This window comes from Ovis canadensis, chromosome 25 (assembly GCF_042477335.2).
Source record: "Ovis canadensis isolate MfBH-ARS-UI-01 breed Bighorn chromosome 25, ARS-UI_OviCan_v2, whole genome shotgun sequence".
In the NCBI taxonomy this organism is placed as follows: domain Eukaryota; kingdom Metazoa; phylum Chordata; class Mammalia; order Artiodactyla; family Bovidae; genus Ovis; species Ovis canadensis.
Window position 1 is genome coordinate 44,267,358 of NC_091269.1, and position 27,037 is coordinate 44,294,394.

A 27,037-nucleotide genomic window follows, 5' to 3' on the forward strand; every position below is an offset into this window, starting at 1 on the left:
AGTAACATATGTTCAGTTCAGTCGCTCAGTCATGTCCGACTCTCTGTGACCCCATGGACTGCAGCACACCAGGCTTCCCTGTCCTTTACCTTCTCCTGGAGCTTGCTCAAACTCATGTCCATTGAATTGGTTATACCATCCAACCATCTCATCCTCTGTCGTCCCCTTCTCCTCCTGCCCCCAATCCCTCCCAGCATCAGGGTCTTTTCCAATGAGTCAACTCTTTGCATGAGGTGGCCGAGTATTGGAGTTTCAGCTTCAGTATCAGTCCTTCCAATGAACACCCAAGGCTGATCTCCTTTAGAATGGACTGGTTGGATCTCCTTGCAGTCCAAGGGACTCTCAAGAGTCTTCTCCAACACCACACTTCAAAAGCATCAATTCTTCAACGCTCAGCTTTCTTCACAGTCCAACTCTCACATCCACACATGACCACTGGAAAAACCATAGCCTTGACTAGTGGACCTTTGTTGGCAAAGTAATGTCTCTGCTTTTTAATATGCTATCTAGGTTGGTCATAACTTCCTTCCAAGGAGTAAGCGTCTTTTAATTTCATGGCTGCGGTCACCATCTGTAGTGATTTTGGAGCCCAAAAAAATAAAGTCTGACACTGTTACCACTGTTTCCTCATCTATTTCCCATGAAGTGATGGGACCGGATGCTATGATCTTCGTTTTCTGAATGTTGAGCTTGAAGCCAACTTTTTCACTCTCTTCTTTCACTTTCATCAAGAGGCTTTTTAGTTCCTCTTCACTTTCTGCCATAAGGGTGGTGTCATCTGCATATCTGAGGTTATTGATATTTCTCCCTGCAATCTTGATTCTAGCTTGTGCTCCTTCCAGCCCAGAGTTTCTCATGATGTACTCTGCATATAAGATAAATAAGCAGGGTGACAATATACAGCCTTGACATACTCTTTTTCCTATTTGGAACCCGTCTGTTGTTCCATGTCCAGTTCTAATTGTTGCTTCCTGACCTGCATACAGATTTCTCAAGAGGCAGGTCAGGTGGTCTGGTATTCCCATCTCTTGAAGAATTTTCCACAGTTTATTGTGATCCACACAGTCAAAGGCTTTAGCACAGTCAATAAAGCAGAAATACATGTTTCCCTAGAACTCTCTCGCTTTTTCGATGATCCAGCGGATGTTGGCAATTTGATCTCTGGTTCCTCTGCTTTTTCTAAAACCAGCTTGAACATCAGGAAGTTCTTGGTTCACGTATTGCTGAAGCCTGGCTTGGAGAATTTTGAGCATTACTTTACTAGCGTGTGAGATGAGTGCAATTGTGTGGTAGTTTGAGCATTCTTTGGCATTGGCTTTCTTTGGGATCGGAATGAAAACTGACCTTTTCCAGTCTTGGCCACTGCTGAGTTTTCCAAATTTGCTGGCATATTGAGTGCAGCACTTTCACAGCATCATCTTTCAGTAACATATGTTATTTAACCCCAATAATATCAAAAGACTATAATTTTGACATATAATCAACTGAACTAAACATATAATCAACAATACTAAGTTGTTAATGAGATGCTTCACCTTTTTGGTACTAAGTCTTTGAACCCAGTGTTTATTTTACACTTGCCGTGCATCCCAGTTGGCAGTTCCTGTATTGCACAGCGCAGCTCCAGAGTCTGATTGATGGGTGTTAGTCTGACATGCATGCTAGCAGCTGATTTTTATGGAGTACTCACTGACCAGGCCCTGTTCTGCAGGCTTGTCTAATTACACGGTGGACCCTTGAACCCCACAAGTTTGAACTGCGTGGGTTCACTTATGTGTGAGTTTTTTTCATAGATACCTGCTGTGCAGTCTGTGGTTGGTTGGATCCATATACTCGGTACATACCTTAGATTGCATGGAGGGTCAACGTCTCTAACCTTCGTGTTGTTCAGGGATCAACTCTATTGTTTACCCTTCATGGCAACTCCGCAGTGGAGGTACTACCACTGTCCCCATTTCACAGACATGGCAACTAAGGTCCAGAGAGGTAGCTTTGAGGTTTCACAATTGTTGAGTTCTGGAGTTAAGGAGGAAGAGGTGATGGGAAGGAGCGAGCTCCTCTTGTTTTTAACATTTATTTAGGTAAACTTCATACAACAGAATTCACCCATGTTAAGTGTACAGTTCAGCATTGCCTAATGTGTGTAGTTATGTAACCAGCCTATTCAATATATGGAGCAATTCCATCTCCCAAAGGTGCCCTCAAGCCCCTGTGTGTTGGACTCCCCTGTCCCTGACAACCATCCATCAGCTTTCTGCCCATAGGGTTTTACCTTTGCTTGCTGTCATACAAATGGGACTGTACAGTTTGAAGTCTCTGAGGCTTGGTGTTTCTCTTAGTATGATGTTTTCAAGGTTCATCCCATGTCGTGTGTTTATCAGTTACTTTTTCCTTTTTTAAAATTGCTGTGTAGTATTCTGTTATGGGCTTCCCTGGTGGCTCAGGGGTAAAGAATCTGCCTTCCAATGCAGGAGATGTGGGTTCAGCCCATGGGTTGAGAAGATCCCCTGGAGAAGGAAATGGCACCCCACTCTAGTATTCTTGACTGGGAAATCCTGTGGACAGAGGAGCCCGGTGGGCTACAGTCTATGGGGTTGCAAGAGTGTCACACACAACTTAGCGACTAAACAGCAATTTCATTCTATAAAAGTGCACCTTTTTTTCATCTGTTCACCAGTTGATAGACTTGTGGGTTGACTTCTGTTGGGGCTATGATGAATAATGCTGACATGGTTTCATTTCTCTTGGGTAGTTAGCTACCTGAGAGTGGAAGTGCTGAGTTACGTGTGTGTTTCAATTTGTAAGAAACTACAACGCTGTCTTCCAAAGTGGCTATGCGACGTCACACGTAAGCACCGTGTCTCCAGCTCTTCCCCAGCTTTACTAACACTCGATATGATTGGTCTTTTCAAGTTCGTCATTCTAGTGCGTTTTGCTAATGATGTAAGATGCTGAACAACTCATATATGCTTATTTGGCATCCGTATGTGCCTTCAAATCCTTTGCCATTTTAAATTGGATATTCTGTTAACTTAATACTGAGTTGTAAGAGTTGGCACCTCTTTTTTGTTGCTGCTGTTGTTCATTTGCTGAGTCATCTCTGACTCTTTGCGACTCCATGGACTGCAGCCTGTCAGGCTTCCCTGTCCTTCACTGTCTCCTGGACTTTGCTCAAATATCCAGTCGTCTCATTCTCTGTCATCCCCTTCTTCTCCGGCTTTTAAACTTTCCAGCATCGGGGTCTTTTCCAATGAGTCGGCTCTTCCTATTGGGTTGGGAATAAATGAGATATGTTAGGTGCTTTGCTGTCAGAGGTCCACCCATTGGTCCTCCTGGCATGCCCCTGGGTCAGTACTCAAGATCACTGGCTATCTCAGGTACATGTTAATCCCCTCCCCTTTCTGTTCACCCCAGGTAGGCATGGGAATCACATACTCACCAACAGCCCCTGACTTGGCCAGCGGTATAGTGTCTGCCCAGCGCAATCTCCCTGCGCTCACAACAAAGGCTCCCCTTTGCCTCAGGCTGGAGTCAGCACGCCCAGCCAGGGGACTTGGGATGGGGGCTAGGGGCCTTGGGTCCCCCTTCTTTCCTTATGACCTCTTCCATTATGACTTGGAGCTCACTGCCTTTCCTCTCTGGACCTCAGTTACCTCATCTGTAGAAAGGGAAGGTTGGACTAGTTGATTCCAGGGATATAGCTACTCTGAATCTGCTCTTGTGCTTTGGTGATGGCCATTTGTGGAGGTTCCTGTGGTCGCAGCATTCCTTAAGGCAGGACTTAGGATTTTGCAAGAGGGTCTTGTGGGCAGGAAAGGCAAAGAAAGGAATGGGGCAGGGTGATGGCTGGCTCAGGAGCAGATGTCCAGCTTTCTGCTTCAGTTGCAAGAGCCAGACTCTGGTTTGGAATAGCCACCATTCATCTTTTCCAAGCTCACAGGGTTTGACAAGCTGGAGATCATGGTTTCTGTGTCATGTCCAGGACAAAGGATAGAGGGGAGGTGGTGGTTTGAAACAGAGATGGAGAAACTGAGACCAGAGTGGTCCTGGGTCTGATCATTATGTGGTGGTATGAAGGGAGTGATGAGAGCAAGCCACGTTTCCAGATGCCTGCAGAGCCACTGTGTGATGCGAAAATGTCTCTGAGCTCAATGGTGACTGTGTCCTGGGCTCCGACAGGGGCAGCCTTCACCCGTGATTGAAGGAAATGCTTGCTTTTAGTCAGAAGTTAGGAAACTAAGGCATAAATGTTTGCAAACCATCCAGGCTCATAGGTCCTCCTATCTTACTGTCTAGTCTCATCCTAGTCTACCCCTGATTCTCCGTCTAGCAGAGGATTGAGCAGTAGGGACCTCCCCCACATCTGCCCTTGCTGGCCCCTGGCCCTGACCGTGGATAGCAGTGGTATCACCACTAGGACTGCCAATCTTAGGAGCCAGACCCATGTGGAAGTGGCCTTTAGACTATCTCGTCCTTCACTGTCACTTTGTGATGGGGACACTGAGGCTCAGAGGGGAAATGTAAGTTGCTGAAGGCCCCAGAGCATGGGGCCTGCAGGATGAAGGGCCCTGGACTGGTGAGGCTCACTCTAGACCGAGTTGAAAGAGATTTTTGGGGGGGAGCTGCAGAGGGAGAAACCTGGGAAGCCTGGGGCTTCCCCCTCCTGTAGATATTTCGGAGACAGGTCAGCTTTCAGAGGCTGCGGTCCTTCCCCCACTTCTGCAGCCTACAGCTGTGCACATCTGTGCTGTCTCTGGGCCGTTCTTTCAGGGACCGGCTGGGGCCTGTCATCGCCTCTGAAGCCTGTGAGAGACTAGAGCTGGAGCTGTGGGGGCGGCGAGGTAGAGGTGTCAGGCCCAGCCGCACCCCGTGGGAGCAGGGCTCGGCTTTGGCCTGGCAGCTGAAGCCAGCTGTTGCCTCCTGCAGGTCTTTCCCATGGCCCGTCTGTCACTCCCTCCTTTGGGACAGCCACCGAGCCCATTCTTAGAGGTGGCTGTTCCTGCCCTCACCCCCACCCACCCTGCCCGATGCCTCCTTGGCCCAGGCTGCTGAGAGGGGTCTGGGGAACGTTGAGGAGCCATGGAGAGAAGGTTCTGGCTCTGCTGACAGTCAGCAGGAGATCCACTGTGGAGTCCTTCACCTTCTCTGAGCGCCTTAGTTTCTGTTTGGAAATAAAGGCTTAGTCCTTGCACCTTGTACCAAGAAAAAGAATAAAAGAGAGAAAAATGAGAGAGAGAGATTGGCCCGGGTGTGGAGAGCTGTGACAAGGCTCTTATAAACACAAGGTGTGCATGTTAGCAGACCTGTCACATGCCTGCTGGGAGTTGTCAAGGATGACAAGGCTGGACTGGAGAGAGAGGGGACCCCTTCCAGACTGGGGAAGGAGAGGCAGTGGTTGGGGTGCTGACGGGGGACAGAATGAACAGTTATTCTGTCTGGGTGACTCTGGGAAGGGGGAGCCTGAGGGCATCGCCCTGGAAGGCTTGGGGAGCACTGCCTTGGGACCAGGAACTCTGACCCCTGGGGAAATGAGGGTGTGGTGAGCTCAGCCTTCAGAGTGACCTGCTTCCCGGGCTCCGTGCTGACTCCTGACGCCACCATCCACTTCCTGAAGTGCTGCTGCTGCTTATGAGAGGGCAGGGCTGGGAGTGTGTGGATGGTGAGGAACAGCTCATGCCCAGATTAGGGCAGCTTGGGGAGGGGAGCAGAGGGGAGTCATCAGGTTCTAAAGACTGTTGTCCCTGTGCTTTCAGAATGGAGGGCTTCCCTAGTGGCTCAGATGGTAAAGAATTTGCCTGTCATTGCTGAAGACCCAGGCTCAATCTCTAGGTCGAGAAGATCCCCTAGAGAAGGGAATGGCTACCCACTCCAGTATTCTTGCCTGGAGAATCCCATGGACAGAGGAGCCTGGCAGGCTACAGTCCATGGGGTTGCAAAGAGTTGGACCCAACTGAGCGACTAACGCTCTCAGGGTGCAGGTGGGAGTGGGAACCAGCAGGCAGGGAACTCCCTCCCCTTCCTGATCCTGGGCCATCAGTGCCGTGGAGACCAGCTGCCACTGGGCTCTGAGAAAGTTCTGTGAGCCTGTCTCCCATGTCTGTCGCCCTCTTCTTTAGTCTGTGTGGAATTCCCAGCCCCTTCCCTTCCCAGCAGCCCTGGTTCTTGGACCCCTGAGCCAGTCTTCCCCACACCCTCTGCCAGCTGTTAGTGGCTCTCCTGGCCTGCTTCTGCAGCCATTCTTATGTTTTAAGTAGGTTTTACTACCCAGTGTTCAGAAAATGCAGATAAGGAAAAAGGAGATAGTAAAAACTGTCTGTAATCTCATCACCAGGTGATGACTTAGGTTACCGTCTTGGTATGTGCCCTCCCAGACTTTTCTCCTGATTTGTGCTCACGAATTAAAATGGATTATATCCTATGCTTGCTTTGCAGCCTGTTCCTCTTCCCTTCTGGTTGCCTAGCTTTCTTTCCACATCAGTCAATATATTTTTAAGGCTGTTTAACATTCCACCTTAGAGATGCCCCATAATTTATTCAACAAATCCCCGGTTGCAGGCCATTTCCAGTGTTTTGTTACTATAAATAACATTGTGATCAGCAGAACACCCTTGTAGCCCACTCTGCACACATCCTTCACTGCTTCCCTAGGAGAGAGCCCTGCGGTGGGAATTGTGAGACCACAAGGATGCCCGGCATGCCGGATGTCGGGCAAAAGCTTTGGCTGTTGAGATGTTGTTGGTGATGTAGACGTTGTTGATGTTGAGGTTGTTGATGTAGAGTTCAGGGGCCTTGATCTGCTGAGAACTCACCCCGTCTGGACTTCCCTGGCCTCTTTTGTGACATTCACAGCTATGTTCTGTTCCCATCCAAACCCTTCAAAGCCATCTCCAGACTTCCCTCTGCCTCTGGTTCTCCCTCTGGTGACAGCCTTCCCTTTCTCCCGATCTGGAAGGCCTGGTCTCGATGTGGCCTGACCCAGGTATTTGGAGCCTTGGGTCCTGACCTGGTGGGGATGGTCAGCTCTTTTCTGTCTTATGTTCACTAGGGAGGGGTAAACTGTAAGGGGTCAGGGCTGTATCTGTTATCTGTCCATGTCCATAACTCTCCCCAAAGCAGTAGCAGAGGGCCAGGCACAGGGTAGGCCTCACCCAACACGTGTTTTGCTGAGTGACAGCTGCAGGGTGAGTAGGCCCTCTCTGGGCCTCAGACTGTGTTCACAGGCAGAGGTGAGGGGTGGGCTGGGTCCCTTCCTGCTGTGGCTTTTCCCATCCCCTCCTTGATCGCACCTCCTCTTACCCCACAGGTCTTGGGTCCTGAGGCTGCCAGCAGACTATGGGTACAACAGCCAGCACAGCCCAGCAGACGGTCTCGGCAAGCGCCCCCTTTGAGGGCCTCCAGGACGGTGGCTCGATGGATGGTCGGCACTCACTCAGCGTCCACTCCTTCCAGACCACAGGCTTGCACAACAGTAAGGCGAAGTCCATCATCCCCAACAAGGTGGCCCCCGTCGTGATCACGTGAGTGGCAGGACAAGTATGACCCTGTCCCCAGAAGGCATGGCTGGGGGGAGCTGCCTGGAGGGGTGGTGGCATACAGCACTTAACGTCTCCAATCTGCTTCCATTGAGGAAGACACTGAGGCCCAGAGAGGTTAAGCAGTGTGTCTGGAGTCACACAGCAAGTGGGTCGCAGAGCTGCTGTCTTTTGGGGTTCTCTTAGCAAACACCCTCTTCCAACAACACAAGAGAAGACTCTACACATGGACATCACCAGATGGTCGACACCAAAATCAGATTGATTATATTCTTTGCAGCCGAAGATGGAGAAGCTCTATATAGTCAGCAAAAACAAGACCGGGAGCTGACTGTGGCTCAGATCATGAGCTCCTTGTTGCCAAATTCAGACTTAAATTGAAGAAAGTAGGGGAAACCACTAGACCATTCAGATATGACCTAAATCAAATCCGTTATGATTATACAGTGGAAGTGAGGAATAGATTTAAGGGACTAGATCTGATAGATAGAGTGCCTGATGAACTATGGAATGAGGTTTGTGACATTGTACAGGAGACAGGGATCAAGACCATCCCCATGGAAAAGAAATGCAAAAAAGCAAAATGGCTGTCTGGGGAGGCCTTACAAATAGCTGTAGAAAGAAGAGAAGTGAAAAGCAAAGGAGAAATGGAAAAATATAAGCATCTGAATGCAGAGTTCCAAAGAATAGCAAGGAGAGATAAGAAAGCCTTCCTCAGTGATCAATGCAAAGAAATAGAGGAAAACAACAGAATGGGAAAGACTAGAGATCTCTTCAAGAAAATTAGAGATACCAAGGGAACATTTCATGCAAAGATGGGCTCGATAAAGGACAGAAATGGTATGGGCCTAACAGAAGCAGAAGATATTAAGAAGAGGTGGCAAGAATACACCAAAGAACTGTACAAAAAAGATCTTCACGACCAAGATAATCATGATGGTGTGGTCACTCATCTAGAGCCAGACATCCTGGAATGTGAAGTCAAGTGGGCCTTAGAAAGCATCATTACAAACAAAGCTAGTGGAGGTGATGGAATTCCAGCAGAACTATTTCAAATCCTGAAAGATGATGCTGTGAAAGTGCTGCACTTAATATGCCAGCAAATTTGGAAAACTCAGCAGTGGCCAAGACTGGAAAAGGTCAGTTTTCATTCCAATCCCAAAGAAAGCCAATGCCAAAGAATGCTCAAACTGCGGCACAATCACACTCATCTCACATGCTAGTAAAGTAATGCTCAAAATTCTCCAAGCCAGGCTTTAGCAATACGTGAACCAAGAACTTCCAGATGTTCAAGCTGGTTTTAGAAAAGGTAGAAGAACCAGAGATCAAATTGCCAACATCCACTGGATCATCGAAAAAGTAAGAGAGTTCTAGGAAAACATGTATTTCTACTTTATTGACTATGCCAAAGCCTTTGACTGTGTGGATCACAATAAACTGTGGAAAATTCTTCAAGAGATGGGAATACCAGACTACCTGACCCGCCTCTTGAAAAACCTATATGCAGGTCAGGAAGCAACAATTAGAACTGGACATGGAACAACAGACTGGTTCCAAATAGGAAAAGGAGTACATCAAGGCTATATATTGTCCCCCTGCTTATTTACCTTATATACAGAGTACATCATGAGAAACGCTGGGCTGGAAGAATCACAAGCTGGAATCAAGATTGCCGGGAGAAATATCAATAACCTCAGATATGCAGATGATATGACCTTTGTGCAGAAAGTGAAGAGGAACTAAAAAGCCTCTTGATGAAAGTGAAAGTGGAGAGTGAAAAAGTTGGCTTCACGCTCAACATTCAGAAAACAAAGATCATGGCATCCGGTCCCATCACTTCATGGGAAATAGATGGGGAAACAGTGGAAACAGTGTCAGACTTTATTTTTTTGGGCTCCAAAATCACTGCAGATGGTGACTGCAGCCATGAAATTAAAAGACGCTTACTCCTTGGAAGGAAAGTTATGACCAACCTAGATAGCGTATTGAAAAGCAGAGATGTTACTTTGCCAACAAAGGTCCGACTAGTCAAGGCTATGGTTTTTCCAGTGGTCATGTGTGGATGTGAGAGTTGGACTGTGAAGAAAGCTGAGCGCTGAAGAATTGATGCTTTTGAAGTGTGATGTTGGAGAAGACTCTTGAGAGTCCCTTGGACTGCAAGGAGATCCAACCAGTCCATTCTAGAGGAGATCAGCCTTGGGTGTTCTTTGGAAGGACTGATGCCAAAGCTGAAACTCCAGTATTTTGGCCCCCTCATGCGAAGAGTTGACTCATTGGAAAAGACTCTGATGCTGGGAGGGATTGGGGGCAGGAGGAGAAAGGGACGACAGAAGATGAGATGGCTAGATGGCATCACCAACTCGATGGACATGAGTTTGAGTGAACTCCAGGAGTTGGTGATGGACAGGGATGCCTGGCGTGCTGCGATTCATGGGGTCGCAAAGAGTCGGACACGACTGAGCGACTGAACTGAACTGGCTAGGTCATATTACTGATTATGTCGTGGTTGCCAAGGAGTGTAGGAAAGGGAGGAGTGGCTGGCCGGGGGGAGGTTGGGATACTCTTTTGAAAGTAATTTTTTGCTGAACTTTTTAAAAGGAAGTTTATGTACTTCAGTTCAGTTCCGTTGTTTTACTTAGATACATAAAATTTAGAGTTTTTCTCCCCACAATCTGTAATTATGGTTCAAAACTGAGGTTGACACCAGGCTGTTATAGGGCCTTGGGCTGAAAAAGCTGGAAGCTGTTGGTCAGCTTTCCTGGAGGGCCTTCAGGGACTTTCCTGGAGACTGCTGCGGGTTTGTTCTGGCCCTGTCCTTTGAGAGACCTGGATACCCTGCATGTGTCCTGTGGGCCAGGGGAAGGAGCGGGTGCCGAGAGCCTGAGGCCAGGGAGCCGGGGGACACTGGCTCTGTTTCCTGGTCAGTTGGGAAGCCTTGTTTTTCCCCGCATCTACCCACTGGGCTCTCTGCCTTTGGACCCCTCCAGGATGGAGGAAGGTAGACAGGATTAGCTAATAACTGGATGTGTTCCATGGAGTGACGTTTGGTGGAGGCCTGGCAGATGGGGCTTTCTGTGTAAGGAAAACTGAAGGAGTGATAAATCCGGCCTGCTGGCCTTGGGGCCTGACAGGAAAGCTGTAATCATAATACATTACTTTGCTCGTGATAAGGGGAGGAAGGAGATGTTAAATAAAAGGGACCTGATATGTAGTCTTTTGACTAGCACACGACAGAATTTGGTTTGGGTCTTGAGCACAGTGTTGGAAATCCTGGGCTCATCTCTGCCTCTCCCCTGCTCTGTGACCTTGGGCAAATCCTTTTCCCTTCTCATAAAGGCTTAGTTTCCTTATCAGGATATGTGGGGATGACATTCAAAAAATTTAAGCATGGCGTGGCTCAGAACATTCTCTGGCCTGCTGTAAAAACCCACTTCAGTGGTATTGTGCGTGCCTCCTAGAGCCAACTGTGACCTGGTGATCCTTGCGTTGTGGCTTGTTTGTGGTAGAAGGGACCTTAGAAAATCATCCAAAACTGGGGCTGGCAAACTGTATCCTTCAGGCCAAATCAGGTCACTGCTTGTTTTGGTAAATAAGTCTTTGTTGGGACACAGCCACACCCACTCATTTGCATATCATCAAAGGATGGTTAAGGCTGCAGTGGTAGAGGTGAGTAGTTGTAGCGGACTGTGGGGCCCACAAAGCCTAAGTGAGTTAAGTGAAGTTGCTCAGTCGTGTCTGACTCTTTGCGACCCCGTGGACTGTAGCCCACCAGGCTCCTCCATCCATGGGATTCTCCAGGCCAGGATACTGGAGTGGCTGCCAGTTCCTTCTCCAGGGGATCATCCCGACCCAGGGATTGAACCCAGGTCTCCTGCATTGGAGGCAGACGCTTTAACCTCTGAGCTACCGGGGAAGCCTTTAAAGTGTTTACTATCTGGTCCTTAGTAGAAAAGGTTTTCTGACTCCTGATCTAATCAATAGGTTTTTAAGATCAGATATGAAAACTGACCTAGATATAGAAACTGGGAGTTTTGGGAAGGCAGGATTTGCCCGCCATGGGTCATGTGTGAAAGGGAGACAGAGCTGGCTGAGGGACCCCAGGTCTCACGACTCCTGTCTAGTGCTCCCCACCCTACTCATTCCATCACCTTGCCTATCCTTTTCTAAAGAGATGTCAGACCCCAGATCATGAGCCCTGGGAGGCTGTGTCTGATTCATTGTTATAATCAGCACAGAAGCATTTGGGGTCTGTAATGCACAGCCCTCCCTCAGGTTTAGCATCTTCAGAAATCTGTGTTTTGTTTGAAACGGCCCTGGGTGGAGGTAGAACTCTTGCTTGTAATAGTAATTAGATTACTAGATGATGAGAGTCCCTGAGGCACTGTGCTAAATAAGCAGTTACTTCACTGATGCTTTGTCTTCTCACGGCAGCCCTTAGGAGGTGGGAATTCCTGGAGACTACAGACTAAGTAACTTCAAAGCAGTGGAGTCAAAGTCATACCCAGGCCCCAAGGCCTGTGTCCTGAAGCACTGCACTGTGCTGTGGGATTGTCAGTGTGGGGGCTCTTCTCAGAGACAGTCTGATGGAGGGACCATCTGGGGCCAAAGTAAGCCTTGTTTAAGGAGGCTTTAAACAAGACGGCAGCTTCTCTCTACACAAAAGTCCAGGAGGCATTCCAGGCTGGAATGACTGCTCCATAATCGGCCAGGCTCCTCCTTTTGTTGCCCTGCCATCACCAGCATCTACCTCCTGCCTTCACTTTTGGGTGCTTGCCAGAGGGAAGGAAGGAAGAGTAGAAAGAGTACGTCTTCTTTTCTTTAAGGGAATGGCCCAGAAGTTGCATACTTCTCCCATCCCACTGGGCAGAACTGAATCACATGATCATACTAGGTGCAAGGGAGGCTGGATGGCCTCCAGCTGGATGGCCCAGTCACAAATTCAGGGAACTATTGCTGAGGAAGAAGGGGAGAGTGGATACTGGGGGACAGTAGGCAGCGTCTGTCATAAATGCATGTGTGGGATGGGGTGGCCCTGCTGTGGGCCTGGTGAGGGTGGAGTGTGTCCTGGCCACTGTGCTTGCCTGACGCCGTCTGCATCCTGCCCCGGCAGGTACAACTGCAAGGAGGAGTTCCAGATCCACGATGAGCTGCTCAAAGCCCATTACACCCTGGGCCGGCTCTCAGATGCCACCCCCGAGCACTACCTGGTGCAGGTGAGGCCAGGCCTGCCCCTCTCTCCGTTCCTGCCTCCCACCCCTCCAGCCCTCCTTCCTCTCAGGCTCCCTCCCCAATCTCCCCCTGCTTTCCCCATGGCCTCCTTCTCCGCCTCACCCCATCCTCTGGGACCCTGATCCCACTTGCTCTCAGTCTCTGATACCCTAGGGCCTGTGCTTGCTGCCCTGTGGGGACCCTGCTCTTCTGTTCCCATGTGGCCCTAGCCTGGCCACCCCCGCCCCCGAGCACCAAAGAAGACGCACATGGGAACCTGAAGGGCTTGGGGCCCCAGACTGCTCTTCTCAGGCTAGAAATCGTCATCCCATGGTCTTTTGAAGCTTTAGGGCTTCTTTGGTGCATAGATAGAGATGTAGGCATAGACGTACATCTATCTAGATCTGTCTTTTTTTTTTTTTTTATCCTTATAATATCCCCTGGAAAGTAAAGTCTCCAAGGGCAGATGAGTTTTCATGTGTTTTGTTGACTGCTATAGTCCCAGGTCCTAGAACGGTGCTTGGGTAATCATGTAGGTGTTCAAAAACAGTCAGTGAATGAATTAATGATAGTCATGATGATTAAACTGTATTTGTTGAAAGAGGGTCTGGGTGGGAGGTCGTGGTGGATGGGGAGGTGGGTGAACGGGTGGATGAGATGACTTCATGGTTTTTTTTTGTCTGGGAATGAATCTCCTGGTTCCTCCTGCTCCCACCTGACCCCTCTTTTCTCTGTGGTCTGCGTCCCCAGCTGGGGAAGGGAGAGACTTGCCCCTATGCATAACTGCAGGCCCCTGGGAAGTGGCTCACACTTTTCTCCTAGCTGGTTGCTGGTGCCCCAGCTGTGATTCCCTACTTGAACCCCTTCTCCATGAGCTTCGCCTCTGGGTGAGAGATGTTTGTTTTCTGCCCTGGGGGCTGTAGGCATGCCCTGCAGGCAGCTTTGGTCTCAGTTCCCTGTCCCTGTAGTGCTTCTCCCTGCTCTGCTCCCTCAAGTCCTGGCTCAGATGCCGCCTCCGGCCTGAAGCCCTCTTTGGTTCTCCTTCAGGAAGAGTTGTCTTCTCTCTTCCCACGCTATATGACACCCCTGCTGGCATCACTTTGCCCACAAGGCTGTAGACAACCTGAGGACCGCGTTCCCCACCCCATCTCCCTGCTCCCCATCCTCTGGGGCCTGGGGTAGAGCCTTGTCTGTAGAAGACGTCCCCGCGGCATCTGAGTGACCCCTGTGGCTCTCCCCTGCCAGGGCCGCTACTTCCTGGTGCGGGATGTTACTGAGAAGATGGACATGCTGGGCACCCTGCAGAGCCGTGGGGCCCCCAACTTCCGGCAGGTGCGGGGTGGGCTCGCTGTGTTCGGCATGGGACAGCCCAGCCTCTTGGGGTTCAGGCAAGTCCTCCAGAAACTCCAGAAGGATGGACACCGGGTAAGCATGGCCGTTTCCCAGGCACGGGCCAGTCCCCAAATCTGGGGAAATGGGTTTCCCGGAGGGGCAACTGCAGAGGCTCTGGAGGGGCCTGGGCATATTATGGGGGAGGTGGTGACTGGTGACCAGGGCCAGGTGCTGCCAGGCCTTGAAAGTCAATGGTCGTTGTGCTCAGCATGACGGGGAAATTCTGGGCAAGTGTTTATTGTGTTATCCTTTATGGACATGGGAGCCCCGAGGTCAGAAGCCCCTCTATACACTCATAGGATGATGATTACAGCTAAGACTTATATCCTCATGTTGACCCTACATGGGTGGGGCAGCTATTGTCCCATTTTACAGAGGAGAAAACTGAGGCCCAGAGAGGATAAGAAACACAGCCCGCGAGTGGTGTCCCAAGACCCAAACCCAGACCTCTGGACTCCATGTGTCTGCTTTGCATGACTCCTCTCTCCGCCTGCTGTGGCGTCTCCAGGACAGAGGTGGAGGGTCCACTGTCATTGCAGGCTCGTAGTGGGCAGTCTGATTTAACCTGGGTGAAGATGGAGAGGCTTTAGTGAACCAGAATGATGAGGGGGTGTTAGCTGAGCCTGGATCCCACTCCATCGTCCCAGCAGGTTCTCGAGGGTAGAGCCTGCCCACCAGCTCCCTCTGTCTGTATGGTGCTCAGTGAGTGAGTGATTGCATGGTGGTGGTGGGCATTCATGTCTTCAGCTGATGTTTATCAGCACTTGATTTACTCAGGGCTCTATGTTAGGCTTTGTGGGGACATGAAAATGACCAGGACATGCTTCTACCTGCAAAGACCCTGTAGTCCATAAAGGGAGAAAGCTGTAAAAAGGAGGGAGGGTCAGGAGCTGGTGGCATTTGGCCTGAGCTTTGTTTCTGGGGTAAGATTCAGGTTGCAGGGGCAGAGTGGGGTGGTGGGCCTTCGAGGGGGTCCGGGGAAGGGGTGGTGGAGCGGGTGTCCATGCTGGATAGTGGTGATGGCTCCTTCCTCCTTGGATGCCCGGCAGGAGTGTGTCATCTTCTGTGTGCGGGAGGAACCCGTGCTGTTTCTGCGAGCTGCTGAGGACTTTGTACCCTACACGCCTCGAGACAAGCAGAATCTTCATGAGAACCTCCAGGGCCTTGGACCCGGGGTCCCTGCGGAGTGCTTGGAGCTGGCCATCCGGAAGGAGGTGAGGGCCACCTGTGTGGGTGGGAGGCCGCCCTCCTGGTAGCCTCGGGCACCTGAGCTGAGCCCCAGCCCGCTCTGCTCTCACCCGCTCATGCTTGCCCACTTAGCTGTCCCACTTGGGCCAGTGGCTGCTGCAAGGCCAGCTCAGGGGCACCAGGGTAAAGACTTCTCTTCTCAGCTCTGTTTGCCTCTGCTCTTTCCCCACCCTGCTTTTCTCCTCCAAACTCAGCATTCTTATTTAGAAAAGGGTCTGGTGGAGGGCAGAGAGTACTTGACTGAAAGTCCCAAGACCAGGTTCAGCCTTCCGTGAGCCGTGAGGCCTGGGCTGGGCCGCTTCTCTCCCTGGGCCTCTGTTTCTGAGGTTCCTCTGGCCTCCTCCTTCACAGCATGGGGACTTGTCCAGGTCTCTGGGGCTGTTCACACACCACAGAGCTGTGTTAATAGTGTATAGAGGTCATGGTGTCCCCCCTCCTCTGAGACATCCCCAGGCAGGAGCAGAGGTCGCGCTGGCTGTGGTCGTTTCCCCGTCTCCTCCTCAGGCCTCGCCCCCTCCAGCTCCCAGCTGACCAGCTTCCTCCTGTCCTTCAGTCTGGCGGTTTGGCCAGTTCCTGCTGCCCACCGGGCAGAGCCCTCCGAGCCTGACCGCGGGGTGGGACGCAGCAGCTGAGGCATAGCTGGCTGCCCTCGGGCCAGCAGTCCCTCCGGTCCCTCCAGCACCGCCAGGGCGCAGAAAGCGCCTCTGGCTGTAGCTCTCCCTGGAGGGCAGGCAGCCTGTCCACGGCCTCTGTGTGGCTTAGGCGCCTCCAGAACTCAGCCAGCAAGGTCCGTCATGGCCCTCTGGCCCCTGGCCTCCGTCTAGATCCACGACTTTGCCCAGCTGAGCGAGAACAAGTACTTTGTGTACCACAACACCGAGGACCTGCGGGGGGAGCCCCACGCCGTGGCCATCCGGGGCGAGGACGACGTGCACGTGACCGAGGAGGTGTTTAAGAGGCCCCTCTTCCTGCAGCCCTCCTACAGGTACTGGGGGCCAGGCCTGTGTGGAGGCCCCAGTGTGCTGGGCATGGGTGCTCGCTGGGCCTGCTCTCCTGGTGTGGCCTCAGTCTCACTGTCTGCATGTTGGGCTGAGTCCCCCATGCCTCTGTCTCCCCTGGGAATGGTGGATGTCCGGGGTATGGGGTGTGTGGCTTACCTGATGGGCTGTTCCCTGTTACCCGGCAGGTACCACCGTCTGCCCCTGCCAGAGCAAGGGGCCCCCCTGGAAGCCCAGTTCGATGCCTTTGTCAGTGTCCTCCGGGTGAGTGGGGTCTGGAGGAGTGGTGGGTGCGCAGGTGCCTGGAGAGTGAGCCTATGTCAGGGCCCTGTCTCCTTGGAGGTGCTTGGGTGGTGTGTCTCCTGGAGGAAGGCCGAGGGGGTTGTGTGTGTCTGTGTGGGTGTGTACTTGTATACTGTCTAAGGACAGAGCCCAGCACAGAGCATCTGCAGGACTGGGCTCTCTGGCTGTGGCTCGGCTCCTCACTTTGTTGTGTGATCCTGGGTGAATTTCCTAACTTTTCTAGGTCTCAGGTTCCTATTTCCTTATTAGAGCTACAATTTCTTACCCGTGGGTTTGCAGCTGGTATTTCCTGAGGACCCGTGTTGTAGTCTATGCGCCCCTGGGAGGTCGCCGTACTGAATCTGCAGTGTAAACTGCATAGCAGTGTAGCTGCGGCCCTGAGTCCCCTCTGAGTAGTTCTCACCTCCAGGGCCTCGCTGAGCCCCCTGGAGTGTGCGAAAGGGGCAGGGCCTGTGCTCCTGGGGCTGGTGGAGCAGGCTAAGCCATGGGATTGCTCCAGAGGCTGCTGGTCTGTCCCCATCTTGCCACAGACCGGGGGAGGCATCAATGACATGATGCCCCTCCACCCGCATCCTAACTTGGTCCTCAGCTGAGGGCTTTCTGGTCACACTGTTCCCTGCTCTTCACGGTCCTTTCCCAGGAGACCCCCAGCCTGCTGCTGCTCCAAGATGCCCACGGGCCTCCCCCTGCTCTCCTCTTCAGCTGCCAGACGGGCGTGGGCAGGGCCAGCCTGGGCATGGTTCTGGGCACACTCGTCCTGTTTCACCGTGGTGGGACTGCCTTGCGGCCGGAGTGAGTGGCATGGGAACCAGTGCCCCAAAGGGCTGCGGGGATGAGGGGTGGAGGGGGCGGGCCTCCCCAGGATGCTGGGGACACATCAGAAACCCAGAGCTACAGCTGGATATCATGCATCGGCAGCTCCTTTCCTGGTTTGCATAGACTTCCCTGGGTGACCTGGAGAAAGTCACTTGACCTTTCTGGCCTCGGTTTCCCCAGCAGGGCAAAGGCCTGTTGTTTCCCCTACCTGATTTGGAAGGGAAACTTGAACGTGTAGTCCAGTGCAGTCCAGGTGAATGGGAGGGTGTTGACGGCGGCCTTCGGGAGCGCTGATTATGCTGTTGTTCCTGCCTGTCAGGGCTGCCCCTGTGAAGACCAAGCCTCTGTCCATGGAGCAGCTCGAGGTGGTCCAGAGCTTTCTCCACATGGTGCCCGAGGGGAGGAGGATGGTGGAGGAGGTGAGCGTGGGAACTGGGCAAAGAGCTGGGGGTAGGAGCAGTGGGGAGCACTCGCTGCCCTTGCCGAGGAGCTCTCCTCCCCAGCCCTCCCGTCTGAACTGGTCATTCTCTTTGCCCCTCTCTGCTGCCTCCTGCCATCTTTCCTTGGCCCTGCTCCCTCCCTGCCTCTGTCCTCTCTCTCCTGCCCCGGTCCCTGACTCCAGGTGGACAGAGCCGTCGCCGCCTGTGCAGAGTTGCACGACCTGAAGGAAGTAGTCCTGGGAAACCAGAGGGAGCTGGAAGGCAGCCGGGCACAGGTGAGGCGCGGAGAGCTGCTGCTTTCGCTGGAGCTCGGCAGCCTCGTTGGGTGAGGCCTGTTGACTGGCCCCTTTCAGCCTGGCTTTTCTTGATTGCTGCTGCTGCCTCCATGAGTAGAGAGCAGTTTTCAGAGGAAGGGGAGATAGGGAGCTGGGCCTGCAGGAAGAGAGGAAGTTTACTTTCCCTGATTAGGACCCCTCACTGCAGAATAAACAGGATGGAGGAAGGGGCTGCTGGCAAGGTGCTGAAGGCCTCTGACTGCAGACGCTTTCCAGGCTGCTCCGGGCCCCCTCTGCAGATGAAACGCTTGCTGTTTCGTTGGGAAGGCTGGGGTTAGGTCCAGCCCATCTTCTGGAAGAGCAATGTGCTCTGGGCTGTCTCAGCAGGCCCGTGCCCGTGCTCTGGAGAGAGGAGGCTGGCTTGACAGTATTTGCACACAGCTCACGGAAAGAATCTAAAGCCCACAGAGCCTTTTTCTTCTTTAATGCTTAAAGAAATATCTTATAAAAGCAACATTATGGAAAATTGAGAAATCAGAGAAGAAGTAAAGCTGCCCGTCATCCAAGCACAGCTGCTAGGAGCGTTTGGGGCTGGCTTCCTTCAGTTTCCATGTTTCTGATGTTCTTCTGGGGCTTGCCCAGGGCATGTTCGCATCCTGTTTGTTTCATGTAACCCTGTCTTTTCCATGTCATCCCTGCTTGTCGTCGTTGAGATTTATTGCTGTGGAACCAAAGCCATTGTGAGGCTCGGCTTTCCCTGGGCTGTAGGTTAGGAGCAGGGCTCTGGCCTGATTACCGGGCTTCCGTTTCTGGCTCGGCCACCTACAGGCATGTGGGCCTTCACTGCTCTGTGCCTCAGTTTCCCCACATATAAAATGGGGCCACTAGCAGTAACTACTCTGTAGGGTTGTTGTGAGTTAGGGGAGCTCAGGCCATGAAGACTCAGAAGGGAGCCCACAGAGCACCTGTTCCCGGGCACCCCCTGCTGTGATGTACAGCCCCTTCCTGTTGCACAGTGGGGTCACCAGTGTACCTACTTTGCATTGAACTGCTTCATGCAAATGAGGCTCTTTTGTATTTAGGATTTTCTGCCTTATAAGGTCTGGATTAGGACTTGACAGACTGTGGCCTACAGGCCAAATCTAGCCCACCACCTGTTTTGATAAGTAAGTTTTGTTGACATGAGATCTCACCCATCCATTTACGTGCAGGCTACGGTGGTCCTGTGCTGCGTTGGCAGTGTCGAGCTGTCGCAACAAGGATCTGGTAGCCCGCAAGCCTAGAATATTTACTGTCTGGACTTCTTTAGAAATAAGTTTGCTGACCTCAGGCCTAGATTCCCAGAGGTGGGATTAAACTTCATCCAAGGGCATGGCCTCTTTTTCTGGGCCTATACAAATCTCACTTACCCTCCAGAAGGTGGTGCTGACCCAGCAGGAGAAGTCTGAGGTCCACAGGTGAAGAGAAGGACCCTTGGAATTCTCTGTGACAGCCCGCCTGCCCAGTGGATGCTGGGGTGGGGAGGGTTACAGCTCTTAGGCGGGGCCTTTGGCTCAGGGATGGGTGTTTATACACTTTGCTGCTTCAGCATGGATTGTGTGGGTGGCACTGGGGCCATGCAGCGAGGCCCAGCCTCTCTGGGCACAGTCTCATCAAGAATTGGAATGCTTGGTCCAGCAGCAGCTCTGGTCCCTGAACACAGATAAACCACAGCAGATGGGATAGAGTTAGGTGCTTGCAGGAACTTCCAGCCTGGCAAAACAGTGTTATGAAGGGCAGGGTAGGTTGCCCTCTGGGAATTTCTGAGGCTTAACTTCCAGGGATGGGGTTGGGTGGCCTGAGCTGCCCCATCTTCACCGCTGGCCCTTCTGGGTCCCTCCCTCTCAGGGAAGCATCAGCCAGCCCGCTGTCCAGCAGAGGGCGGTTCAGAGCCTGGAGCGGTACTTCTACCTGATCCTGTTTAACTACTATCTCCACGAGCAGGTGGGGCTGGGGGATGAGCGGACACACACTCCCTTCTCCTGGGGCCCCTCAAGTCTCCCCACTCGGTGACTGGCATGGGGTCAGTGGGGACCTTTGTGGAGCTGGGGAGGGGAGTGGGGACGTTCGCTGCTTTCAGAGGAAGGTGGGAATGGAGGAAGCAAGGAGAGACCCAGATGGAGGGACAGTCCCTGAGCAGGGCAGCCAAGGAGAGGCCCCATCTCTCTTTCCTCTGGGTCCATCTCTGTATCCTTAGCCAGGGCATCGGGGCCTGGAGGGATCTCGCTCCGGACATCCTGTTGCTCTCTCCCCACCCCCTTGCCCCTGCTCTGGGCCATGATGGGTGTCTCCTGGGTCCCCCACCATGGGGTAGGCAGGAGGAGTTTGGGCTGGCTCCGTGCCCCTGAAATCCCGTCTCTCTCTGCCTCGGGCTGCAGTATCCGCTGGCTTTTGCCCTCAGTTTCAGCCGCTGGCTGTGTGTCCATCCTGAACTGTACCGCCTGCCTGTGACACTAAGCTCAGCGGGGCCTGTGGCCCCCAGGGACCTCATCGCCCTGGGCTCCCTGGTGAGTGTGCCTGACTGACTGGGGAAGTGGGAGTGGGTGTGGGCTGGCCACTTGGGATTGGTTACAGCCCTGATTCCTGTGGGGTTGGGCTAAGCATTGCCCTCAGTGATGATGGGTGATGGGATCTGCCTGTGAACAAAATGGGGCCATTCTCAGGCCTTAAGAAGTGCTTGCAGCTCTGGTTACTGGTCAGTACCTGCTCTTCTGTCTCAAACCCAAGTGCTCTGGGCAGGGAGGGAGTGAGGAGAACTGCTTCTGGTAGCTTTGCCGCCAGCATCGCATCTTTGAGTCTCAGCTTCCTTATCTGGAGAGTGGGCACCATCGTTCTTGTCCATGCTGGGATGGTTATAAGGCTCCACGTGTGCAAAAATGCTTTGTAAACTGTTAAGTGCTGGTCTTATCCCCCATCCCCCACGCCCACCTGGGGCCAGGCTCTGAACCTCAGTGGCTGCTGTGGGTCCCAGGCTTGCTGCTGTCCTGACAGGTGGCAGATGACCTCGTCTCCCCAGATGCACTCAGCACCATCAGAGAGATGGACGTGGCCAACTTCCGCCGGGTGCCCCGTTTGCCCATCTACGGCATGGCCCAGCCCAGTGCCAAGGTGACCGCCCTGGGGGGCACACTTGTGGGGCGGGGGAGGGTAATTGAGCCCTTTCACTGATGGCCTTCCTGTCCCCCAGGCCCTGGGGAGTATCCTGGCCTACCTGACCGACTCCAAGAGGAAACTGCAGCAAGTTGTGTGGGTCAACCTGAGGGAGGAGGCTGTGCTTGAGTGTGACGGGCGAACCCACAGTCTGCGGCGGCCTGGGCCCCCCATGGCCCCTGACCAGCTGGAGGTGGGGCTCCCCTGCCTTGTACCACCCCTCCATTGGAGGCCTTCTGGGGAGCTGGCCTGAAAGGGTCTTCAGAAGCTTGTATGCTCCTGTTGTACAGTTGGAGAAGCGGGCCCCGAGAGGAGCGTCTCAGGGAGTGAGTGACTGATTCAAGACTGTCGTGCTAGGCCCGGTCTGCTTAGAAACCTAGAGGCTCGAGAAGGTGCAGTGATAGGCCCCAAAGCCAGGACTGTCCTGGCCGCAGCCGGCTCTGGTCTTTCAGGGCTGGCCTGGGGTTTGCCTTGTGGCCTGAGCCCTCTGTCCCACCCTCCCCTAGAACCTGGAGACCCAGCTGCAGGCCCACCTGACCAGGCCTTCCCCCGATGCTGAGGGCCCGCAGACCCACAGGTTCCAGACGTGCCTTACCATGCAGGAGGTCTTCAGCCAGCACCGCGGGGCCTGCCCCGGCCTTACCTACCACCGCATCCCCGTCCCGGACTTCTGCGCCCCTCGCGAGGAGGTGAGAGGGCCGAGCAGCTGAGGCCTCCAGGGAGGGGAGGATGCCCTCGCTGTCTCCCTCGGGCCTGGGTCTTGGCTGTGGGCACAGCTCCCGGAGGGACTAAGAGCCTGTGCTGCACGCTTTCAGAGCGGCCTCCATGGTTTATTCCCTTGCCTTCCAGGCTTTGCGTTTATATGTGTGTGTTTTATGTGATGGAAGTGTCTGTGGGGTGGGGGAGCATGTCTGTGCTGTTGGTGGAGTCTGTGTGTGTTCAGAGTAGTTGGGAGTGTGGTTGTGGAGTATGTGTGTGTGTGTGTGTGTGTGTGTGTGTGTATCTGGCGGCTGTGAGGTGCCGCTTGTCTTTCCTAGGGGACGTATGGAGAGCGGGTTTTGGGGAGTGCTGTGAGGTGGTGTGTGTATGGGGTTTGTGGAGGGGCTGCTGCAGAATGCTTTGCGTGACGGAGGGCATTTGTGTGTGCGTGTGTCATCTATAGGTCTGTGCGTGTGTATGTCTTGTGTAGTCTGTCTCTAAGGTTTGTGTGGAGTGTGTGCCTGGCGTGTATTGTGTGGGGGTCACTGTGTGCCTGTGTGATGTGTCCGTTGTTGGGGGGGCATGTCTGTCTGCACCCGGCCTGCTGAGTGCCTGGTGTGATGCGTGGTGATGGCTTGTGTTTCCCCCGCGCTTGGCTCTGTGGTCTGGTTGCCTGTGGTTTGTTGCCCCCTAGTGGTCTTGTGCTGCAGTGCTTGGCTGAGGTCCAACCTGCCCTGAAGCTGGGACCTGGGTTGGGTCCACCTCGGGTGGGCAGTAGGGCTGGGGGTCCACATGTGGCCTGCGGGCACAGCACATGGGAATATGTATGTTCTCCCTGGCAGGTGGTAGCAGCTGGAGCCTCAGGTGTGTGCTTGTGTGCGCTCACCTGTCCAATGCCAGGTTATATGGGGGTATGGCTGTTTACACGCACAAGGTCTTGTGTGCACCTCAGTGAGCGGAGTGTGTGCAATACCAGGTTATGAGCCTGACACGACCGGGCACTGGACAGGCACTCCCAGGGCAGCTGCCTGGGCCGCCTCGGGAATCAGTGCAGCAGGAGCCCCCGCTGACTCCGACCTCGGTTTCCCTGTGCAGGACTTTGACCGGCTGCTGGGGGCCCTGCAGGCTGCCCTTGCCAAGGACCCGGGTACTGGCTTCGTGTTCAGCTGCCTCAGCGGCCAGGGCCGGACCACAACCGCCATGGTGGTGGCTGTGCTTGCCTTCTGGCACATCAGAGTATGTGAGGACAGGGGTCTGCCCAGGCAGGGGGCCAGCTGGTCCCTGGGGACCCTGCTAAGGCAGGATGGTCTGGGGGGCTGAGCTGGTGCCTGGTGTGGTCCCAGAGGTCCCTCCCATTAGCCCTGGGCAGACGGTGTGTGGGCCGGCAGACCCCCGTATGGGCTCTGGGCGTGGGGCTTGGGGACAGGCTCCCAGTCTCAGCAGTCGTCCTCTCTCAGGGCTTCCCCGAGGTGGGCGAGGAAGAGCTTGTGAGCGTGCCTGATGCCAAGTTCACGAAGGGCGAGTTTGAGGTGAGTGTGCCCCCTAGGGTTTCTGGGGGACACCTGGGGGAGGAGAGAGGGTGAGTCTCCCTGGCAGGTCTGGAGGGATGTTCAAAGCTCCTCCCAAGGCCATCACCTTCTTCCACCTCCTCGTATCAGCACTTCCCTGTCTCCATCTCATAGATGAACAAACCAGGGCACAGGGTAGCTTGGCTCTGGGCCCTGGCAGATGGCTGTGAGAAGTGGGGGCCGAACCCCTCCCCATTCTTCCTGCCCCTGCTGCTGGATGGCTGTGTGCCCTCGGGAGGCCACTGGCCACTCTCTCGTCTAGGCAACATTGATGACCACCTCACAGGCACCTGGGGCCCAGCTGTGGCTGGAGGCCTTGTGCAGGGCCATTTTCCACCCACCCTCATTTCAGGTCAGGGTCTTGGATGTACCGCACTGACCGTGCACATTCAGCCACCAGGTACCCTACCCTGCCATGTGTCATCTTCCCCGACACCCTGCAGGGAGGTGGCAGTGTCCCTCCCTGTCTGACGGACGGGGCATGTGGAACTCAGGAGTTGGCATGGGGCTGCCCAGTGTCAGCGTCGTGCTCAGCTCCTGCCTACCTGGCCAGCCTCGCCAGTGCCCCTCTGCCGCCCAGCCCCTCCCTGCTGTCCTGACACCCAGGCCTTGGTGCAGCGCCTCAACCGCCCCAAGCGCTTTCGGCCTCCGGGCCTTTGCCCGGTCCCCTTGCCCTGGACCACTTCTCTCTTCTTTCTCCTGGCTGATTCACAGATTCTTCTCCTTTGATTTTTTTATTGTGGTAAAATATGCATAATGTGGAGCCTGCCTTCTGGCATTAAGTACATCCACGCTATGGTACGGCCTTCACCACCATCTCCAGAACGTTTTCCTCAGGCCAGATTCACCATATCCCCTAACTCCCCATCATCCCTCCCTCCTCTAGCCTCTGGGAGCCACCATTCCACTTTCTCTCTCCGTGAATCTGACTACTTTACGTGCTTTCTGTGCGGAGAATCATGCAGCCTCTGTCCTTTGGTGACTGGCTTACTTCACCCGACACGATACCTTCAGGGTTCACTCATGTCGTAGCAAGTGTTGCGATTTCCTTTTAAAAGGCTGCATAACGTTCCACTGAAGTACTGCCCGTGTTTCGTTTATCCATTGTATCTGTCTCTGGAGACCTAGGTTGGCCTCTCCTTTTGGTTATCGTGAGTAACGCTGCTGTGAGCATGGGTGTACACATATCTGTTTGAGTCTCTGCTTTCAATTCTGGAAGAGGAATTGCTGAATCAGTTGGTAACTCACTGGTTACGTTTTGAGGAACTGTATTATTTTCCACAGCAACTGCGCCATGTACCTTCCCACCAGCAAAGTACCAGGGTTCCGGTTCCTCCACAGTCTTTCCAACACTTGTTGTTTTCTGTTTTCTGCATGGTTTTTTTTTTTTTTTTAAAATAGCCTTCTGAGTAGGTGTGAAGTGATACTTCGCTGCAGTGTTGATTTGTATTTCCCCAGTGATTAGTGATGTCGGATGTTGTTTCATTTGTTTTAAGGCCATTGGTTTATCTTCTTCAGAGAAATGTCTATTCAACTCATTTTTGATTACGTTGTGTTGTTGTTGAGTTGTAGGAACTCTTCATATATTCTGGATATCAATTCCTTCTTAGGTATGTGATAGTTTGGGGCATTGCCTTTTTGCTCTGTTGATAGTGTCATTTCATGCAAAAGTTTTCAATTTTTTTTTTTCTACACCATGCAGCATGAGGGATCCTAGTTCCCCAACCAAGGGTCAAATCTGCACCCCCCTGCAGTGGAAGTGTAGAGCCTTAACCCCTGGACTGCCAAGGAAGTCCTCCAAATTTTTAATTTTGATGAAATTAGTAGATTTTTTTTCTTGTTTTCTGTCCTTTTGATGTCCAAAAAGTCATTGCTAAGTGCAGTATTATGAAGCTTTTCTTCTAAGAATTTTATGGCTCTAGCTCTTAAGTTTAGGCCTTTGATCAATTTTGAATTAATTTTTGTATATAGTATACGGTTAAGGGTCCAAGTTTATTCTTTTGTGTGTGGATATCCAGTATTCTCAGCACCATTTGTTGAATAGAACGTCCTTTCCGCATCTAATGGTTTGGCAAAAATCTTTTGACCGTATACATGGTGGTTTATTTCCAAGTCTGCGAGTCCTTCAGACGTGGTAGTTAGAACTCTCTCCATTCACACCCAGTCCTGTGCCAGGAGCTCTGTATGTGCCTCCTTCTCCACCCTTCACAGATCCCAAGGGTTAGGTGCCCTGACTACTCCCAGTTAATGCAGGGAGCCAAGCTCATCACCCTAGAACCACATCAGGGATGGGATGGGACCTGAGCACAGCCAGGAAGTCAGCCTCTGAATCTGTGTTCTACCGTTACATCCTGTGACCCAAGAATACTCTGTACCCACATCCTCACCCGTCTCTAGCATCCTCATGTCTAGACCAGCTTCCTCTGGAATTTGAGGTCTGTCAAGCCCGCAGCCCAGTGGGGAGCATTTAACAGAGTATGAAGAGGGCTGAAATAGACATTGGTGCTGAGGGCTGAGGGTATACCTTGGGGGAGTCCAGGAGGGCTTCGTGGAGAAGGTGACATTTGAGTGCATTTTCAGAAGGACGAAGGAGTCTGCCTGGGGCTGTGGGGAGGGGTAGTATGCAGAGAGGATCAAGTGTGCAGAGGAGGGAGTCTGGAAAGGGCAGGAGCTATGGGAGGCTGCGGTTGAGCAGAATGGAAGGGTTTGAGGTGGGGGACACTGATTGTGAGAACCTTGGAGGGCCACACTGTGTATTTGATCTTAACCTTGAGGCCAGTAGGGAAGCAGGGGAGGTTGGGATCAGAGTCTTACGCTGGAGGCCAGTGTGTGGAGGAAGGCATGGAGAGGGGAAGCTGGGGCCTAAGTGAGGATGAGCCTACCCAGTGAACAGAAGCCCAGTCCCCACTGGTCGGTCTTGGGGACCATTAGTGGTGGGGCAAAGAGGGAAGACAGCAGGATGACCTTGGGTTTCCGGCTGGTGCTGGTGAGCCAAGGAGAGGAAAGGGAGGAACGATCCACCAGGAGAGGCTAAGAGTTTGGTGCCTTGCATTTGAAAAAGCTGCAGCCCTCTGCTGGGGAGCTGCCCCAGGGTCATGCTGGGGGCCTGCCTGTGGTCCATACTCCTCTCCAGTGAGGTGTCCTACCCAGAGCTCGGAATCCAGGCATGGATTAGCCCAGGGTCCTCCTCTCCTCCCACTGGGCTGTAGCTCCACCCCCGCCCGGTGTGCCAGCTCAGGGCCAGTTCCTCTGAGAAACACAGGGGTGAGGGAGACCTACCTCCCCAGCCCAACCACCAGTGTGATCCTGCTAGGACGCAGCTGTGGGGATGGGTTAGATTGAGAGAAGAGCTGAGTTAGTCTGGTTTTG

General features: G+C 53.1%; 1 protein-coding gene across 7 annotated transcripts in view; it reads left to right on the top strand.

Annotated features, from left to right (window-relative positions):
* Positions 1-27,037, top strand: part of PALD1 (phosphatase domain containing paladin 1) — an 88,000-nt gene that overhangs the window by 37,935 nt on the left and 23,028 nt on the right. For 6 of the 7 annotated variants that reach the window (XR_011253142.1, XM_069572570.1, XM_069572566.1 and 3 more), the window contains 16 exons: positions 7,304-7,517; positions 12,643-12,745; positions 13,986-14,165; positions 15,182-15,346; positions 16,205-16,365; positions 16,567-16,642; positions 17,322-17,473; positions 17,817-17,916; positions 18,120-18,212; positions 20,100-20,195; positions 20,630-20,758; positions 21,243-21,359; positions 21,439-21,594; positions 21,908-22,090; positions 23,196-23,336; positions 23,558-23,629. Coding sequence is in view for 6 of the 7 variants with exons in the window: in XM_069572570.1 (XP_069428671.1) it covers positions 7,333-7,517; positions 12,643-12,745; positions 13,986-14,165; positions 15,182-15,346; positions 16,205-16,365; positions 16,567-16,642; positions 17,322-17,473; positions 17,817-17,916; positions 18,120-18,212; positions 20,100-20,195; positions 20,630-20,758; positions 21,243-21,359; positions 21,439-21,594; positions 21,908-22,090; positions 23,196-23,336; positions 23,558-23,629 (2,109 nt within the window). In the remaining variant the exon portion in view is untranslated. Of the gene's footprint in view, positions 1-7,303; positions 7,518-12,642; positions 12,746-13,985; positions 14,166-14,507; positions 14,648-15,181; positions 15,347-16,204; positions 16,366-16,566; positions 16,643-17,321; positions 17,474-17,816; positions 17,917-18,119; positions 18,213-20,099; positions 20,196-20,629; positions 20,759-21,242; positions 21,360-21,438; positions 21,595-21,907; positions 22,091-23,195; positions 23,337-23,557; positions 23,630-27,037 lie in introns of those variants that run through there. The other variant, XM_069572571.1, reaches the window with a different exon arrangement.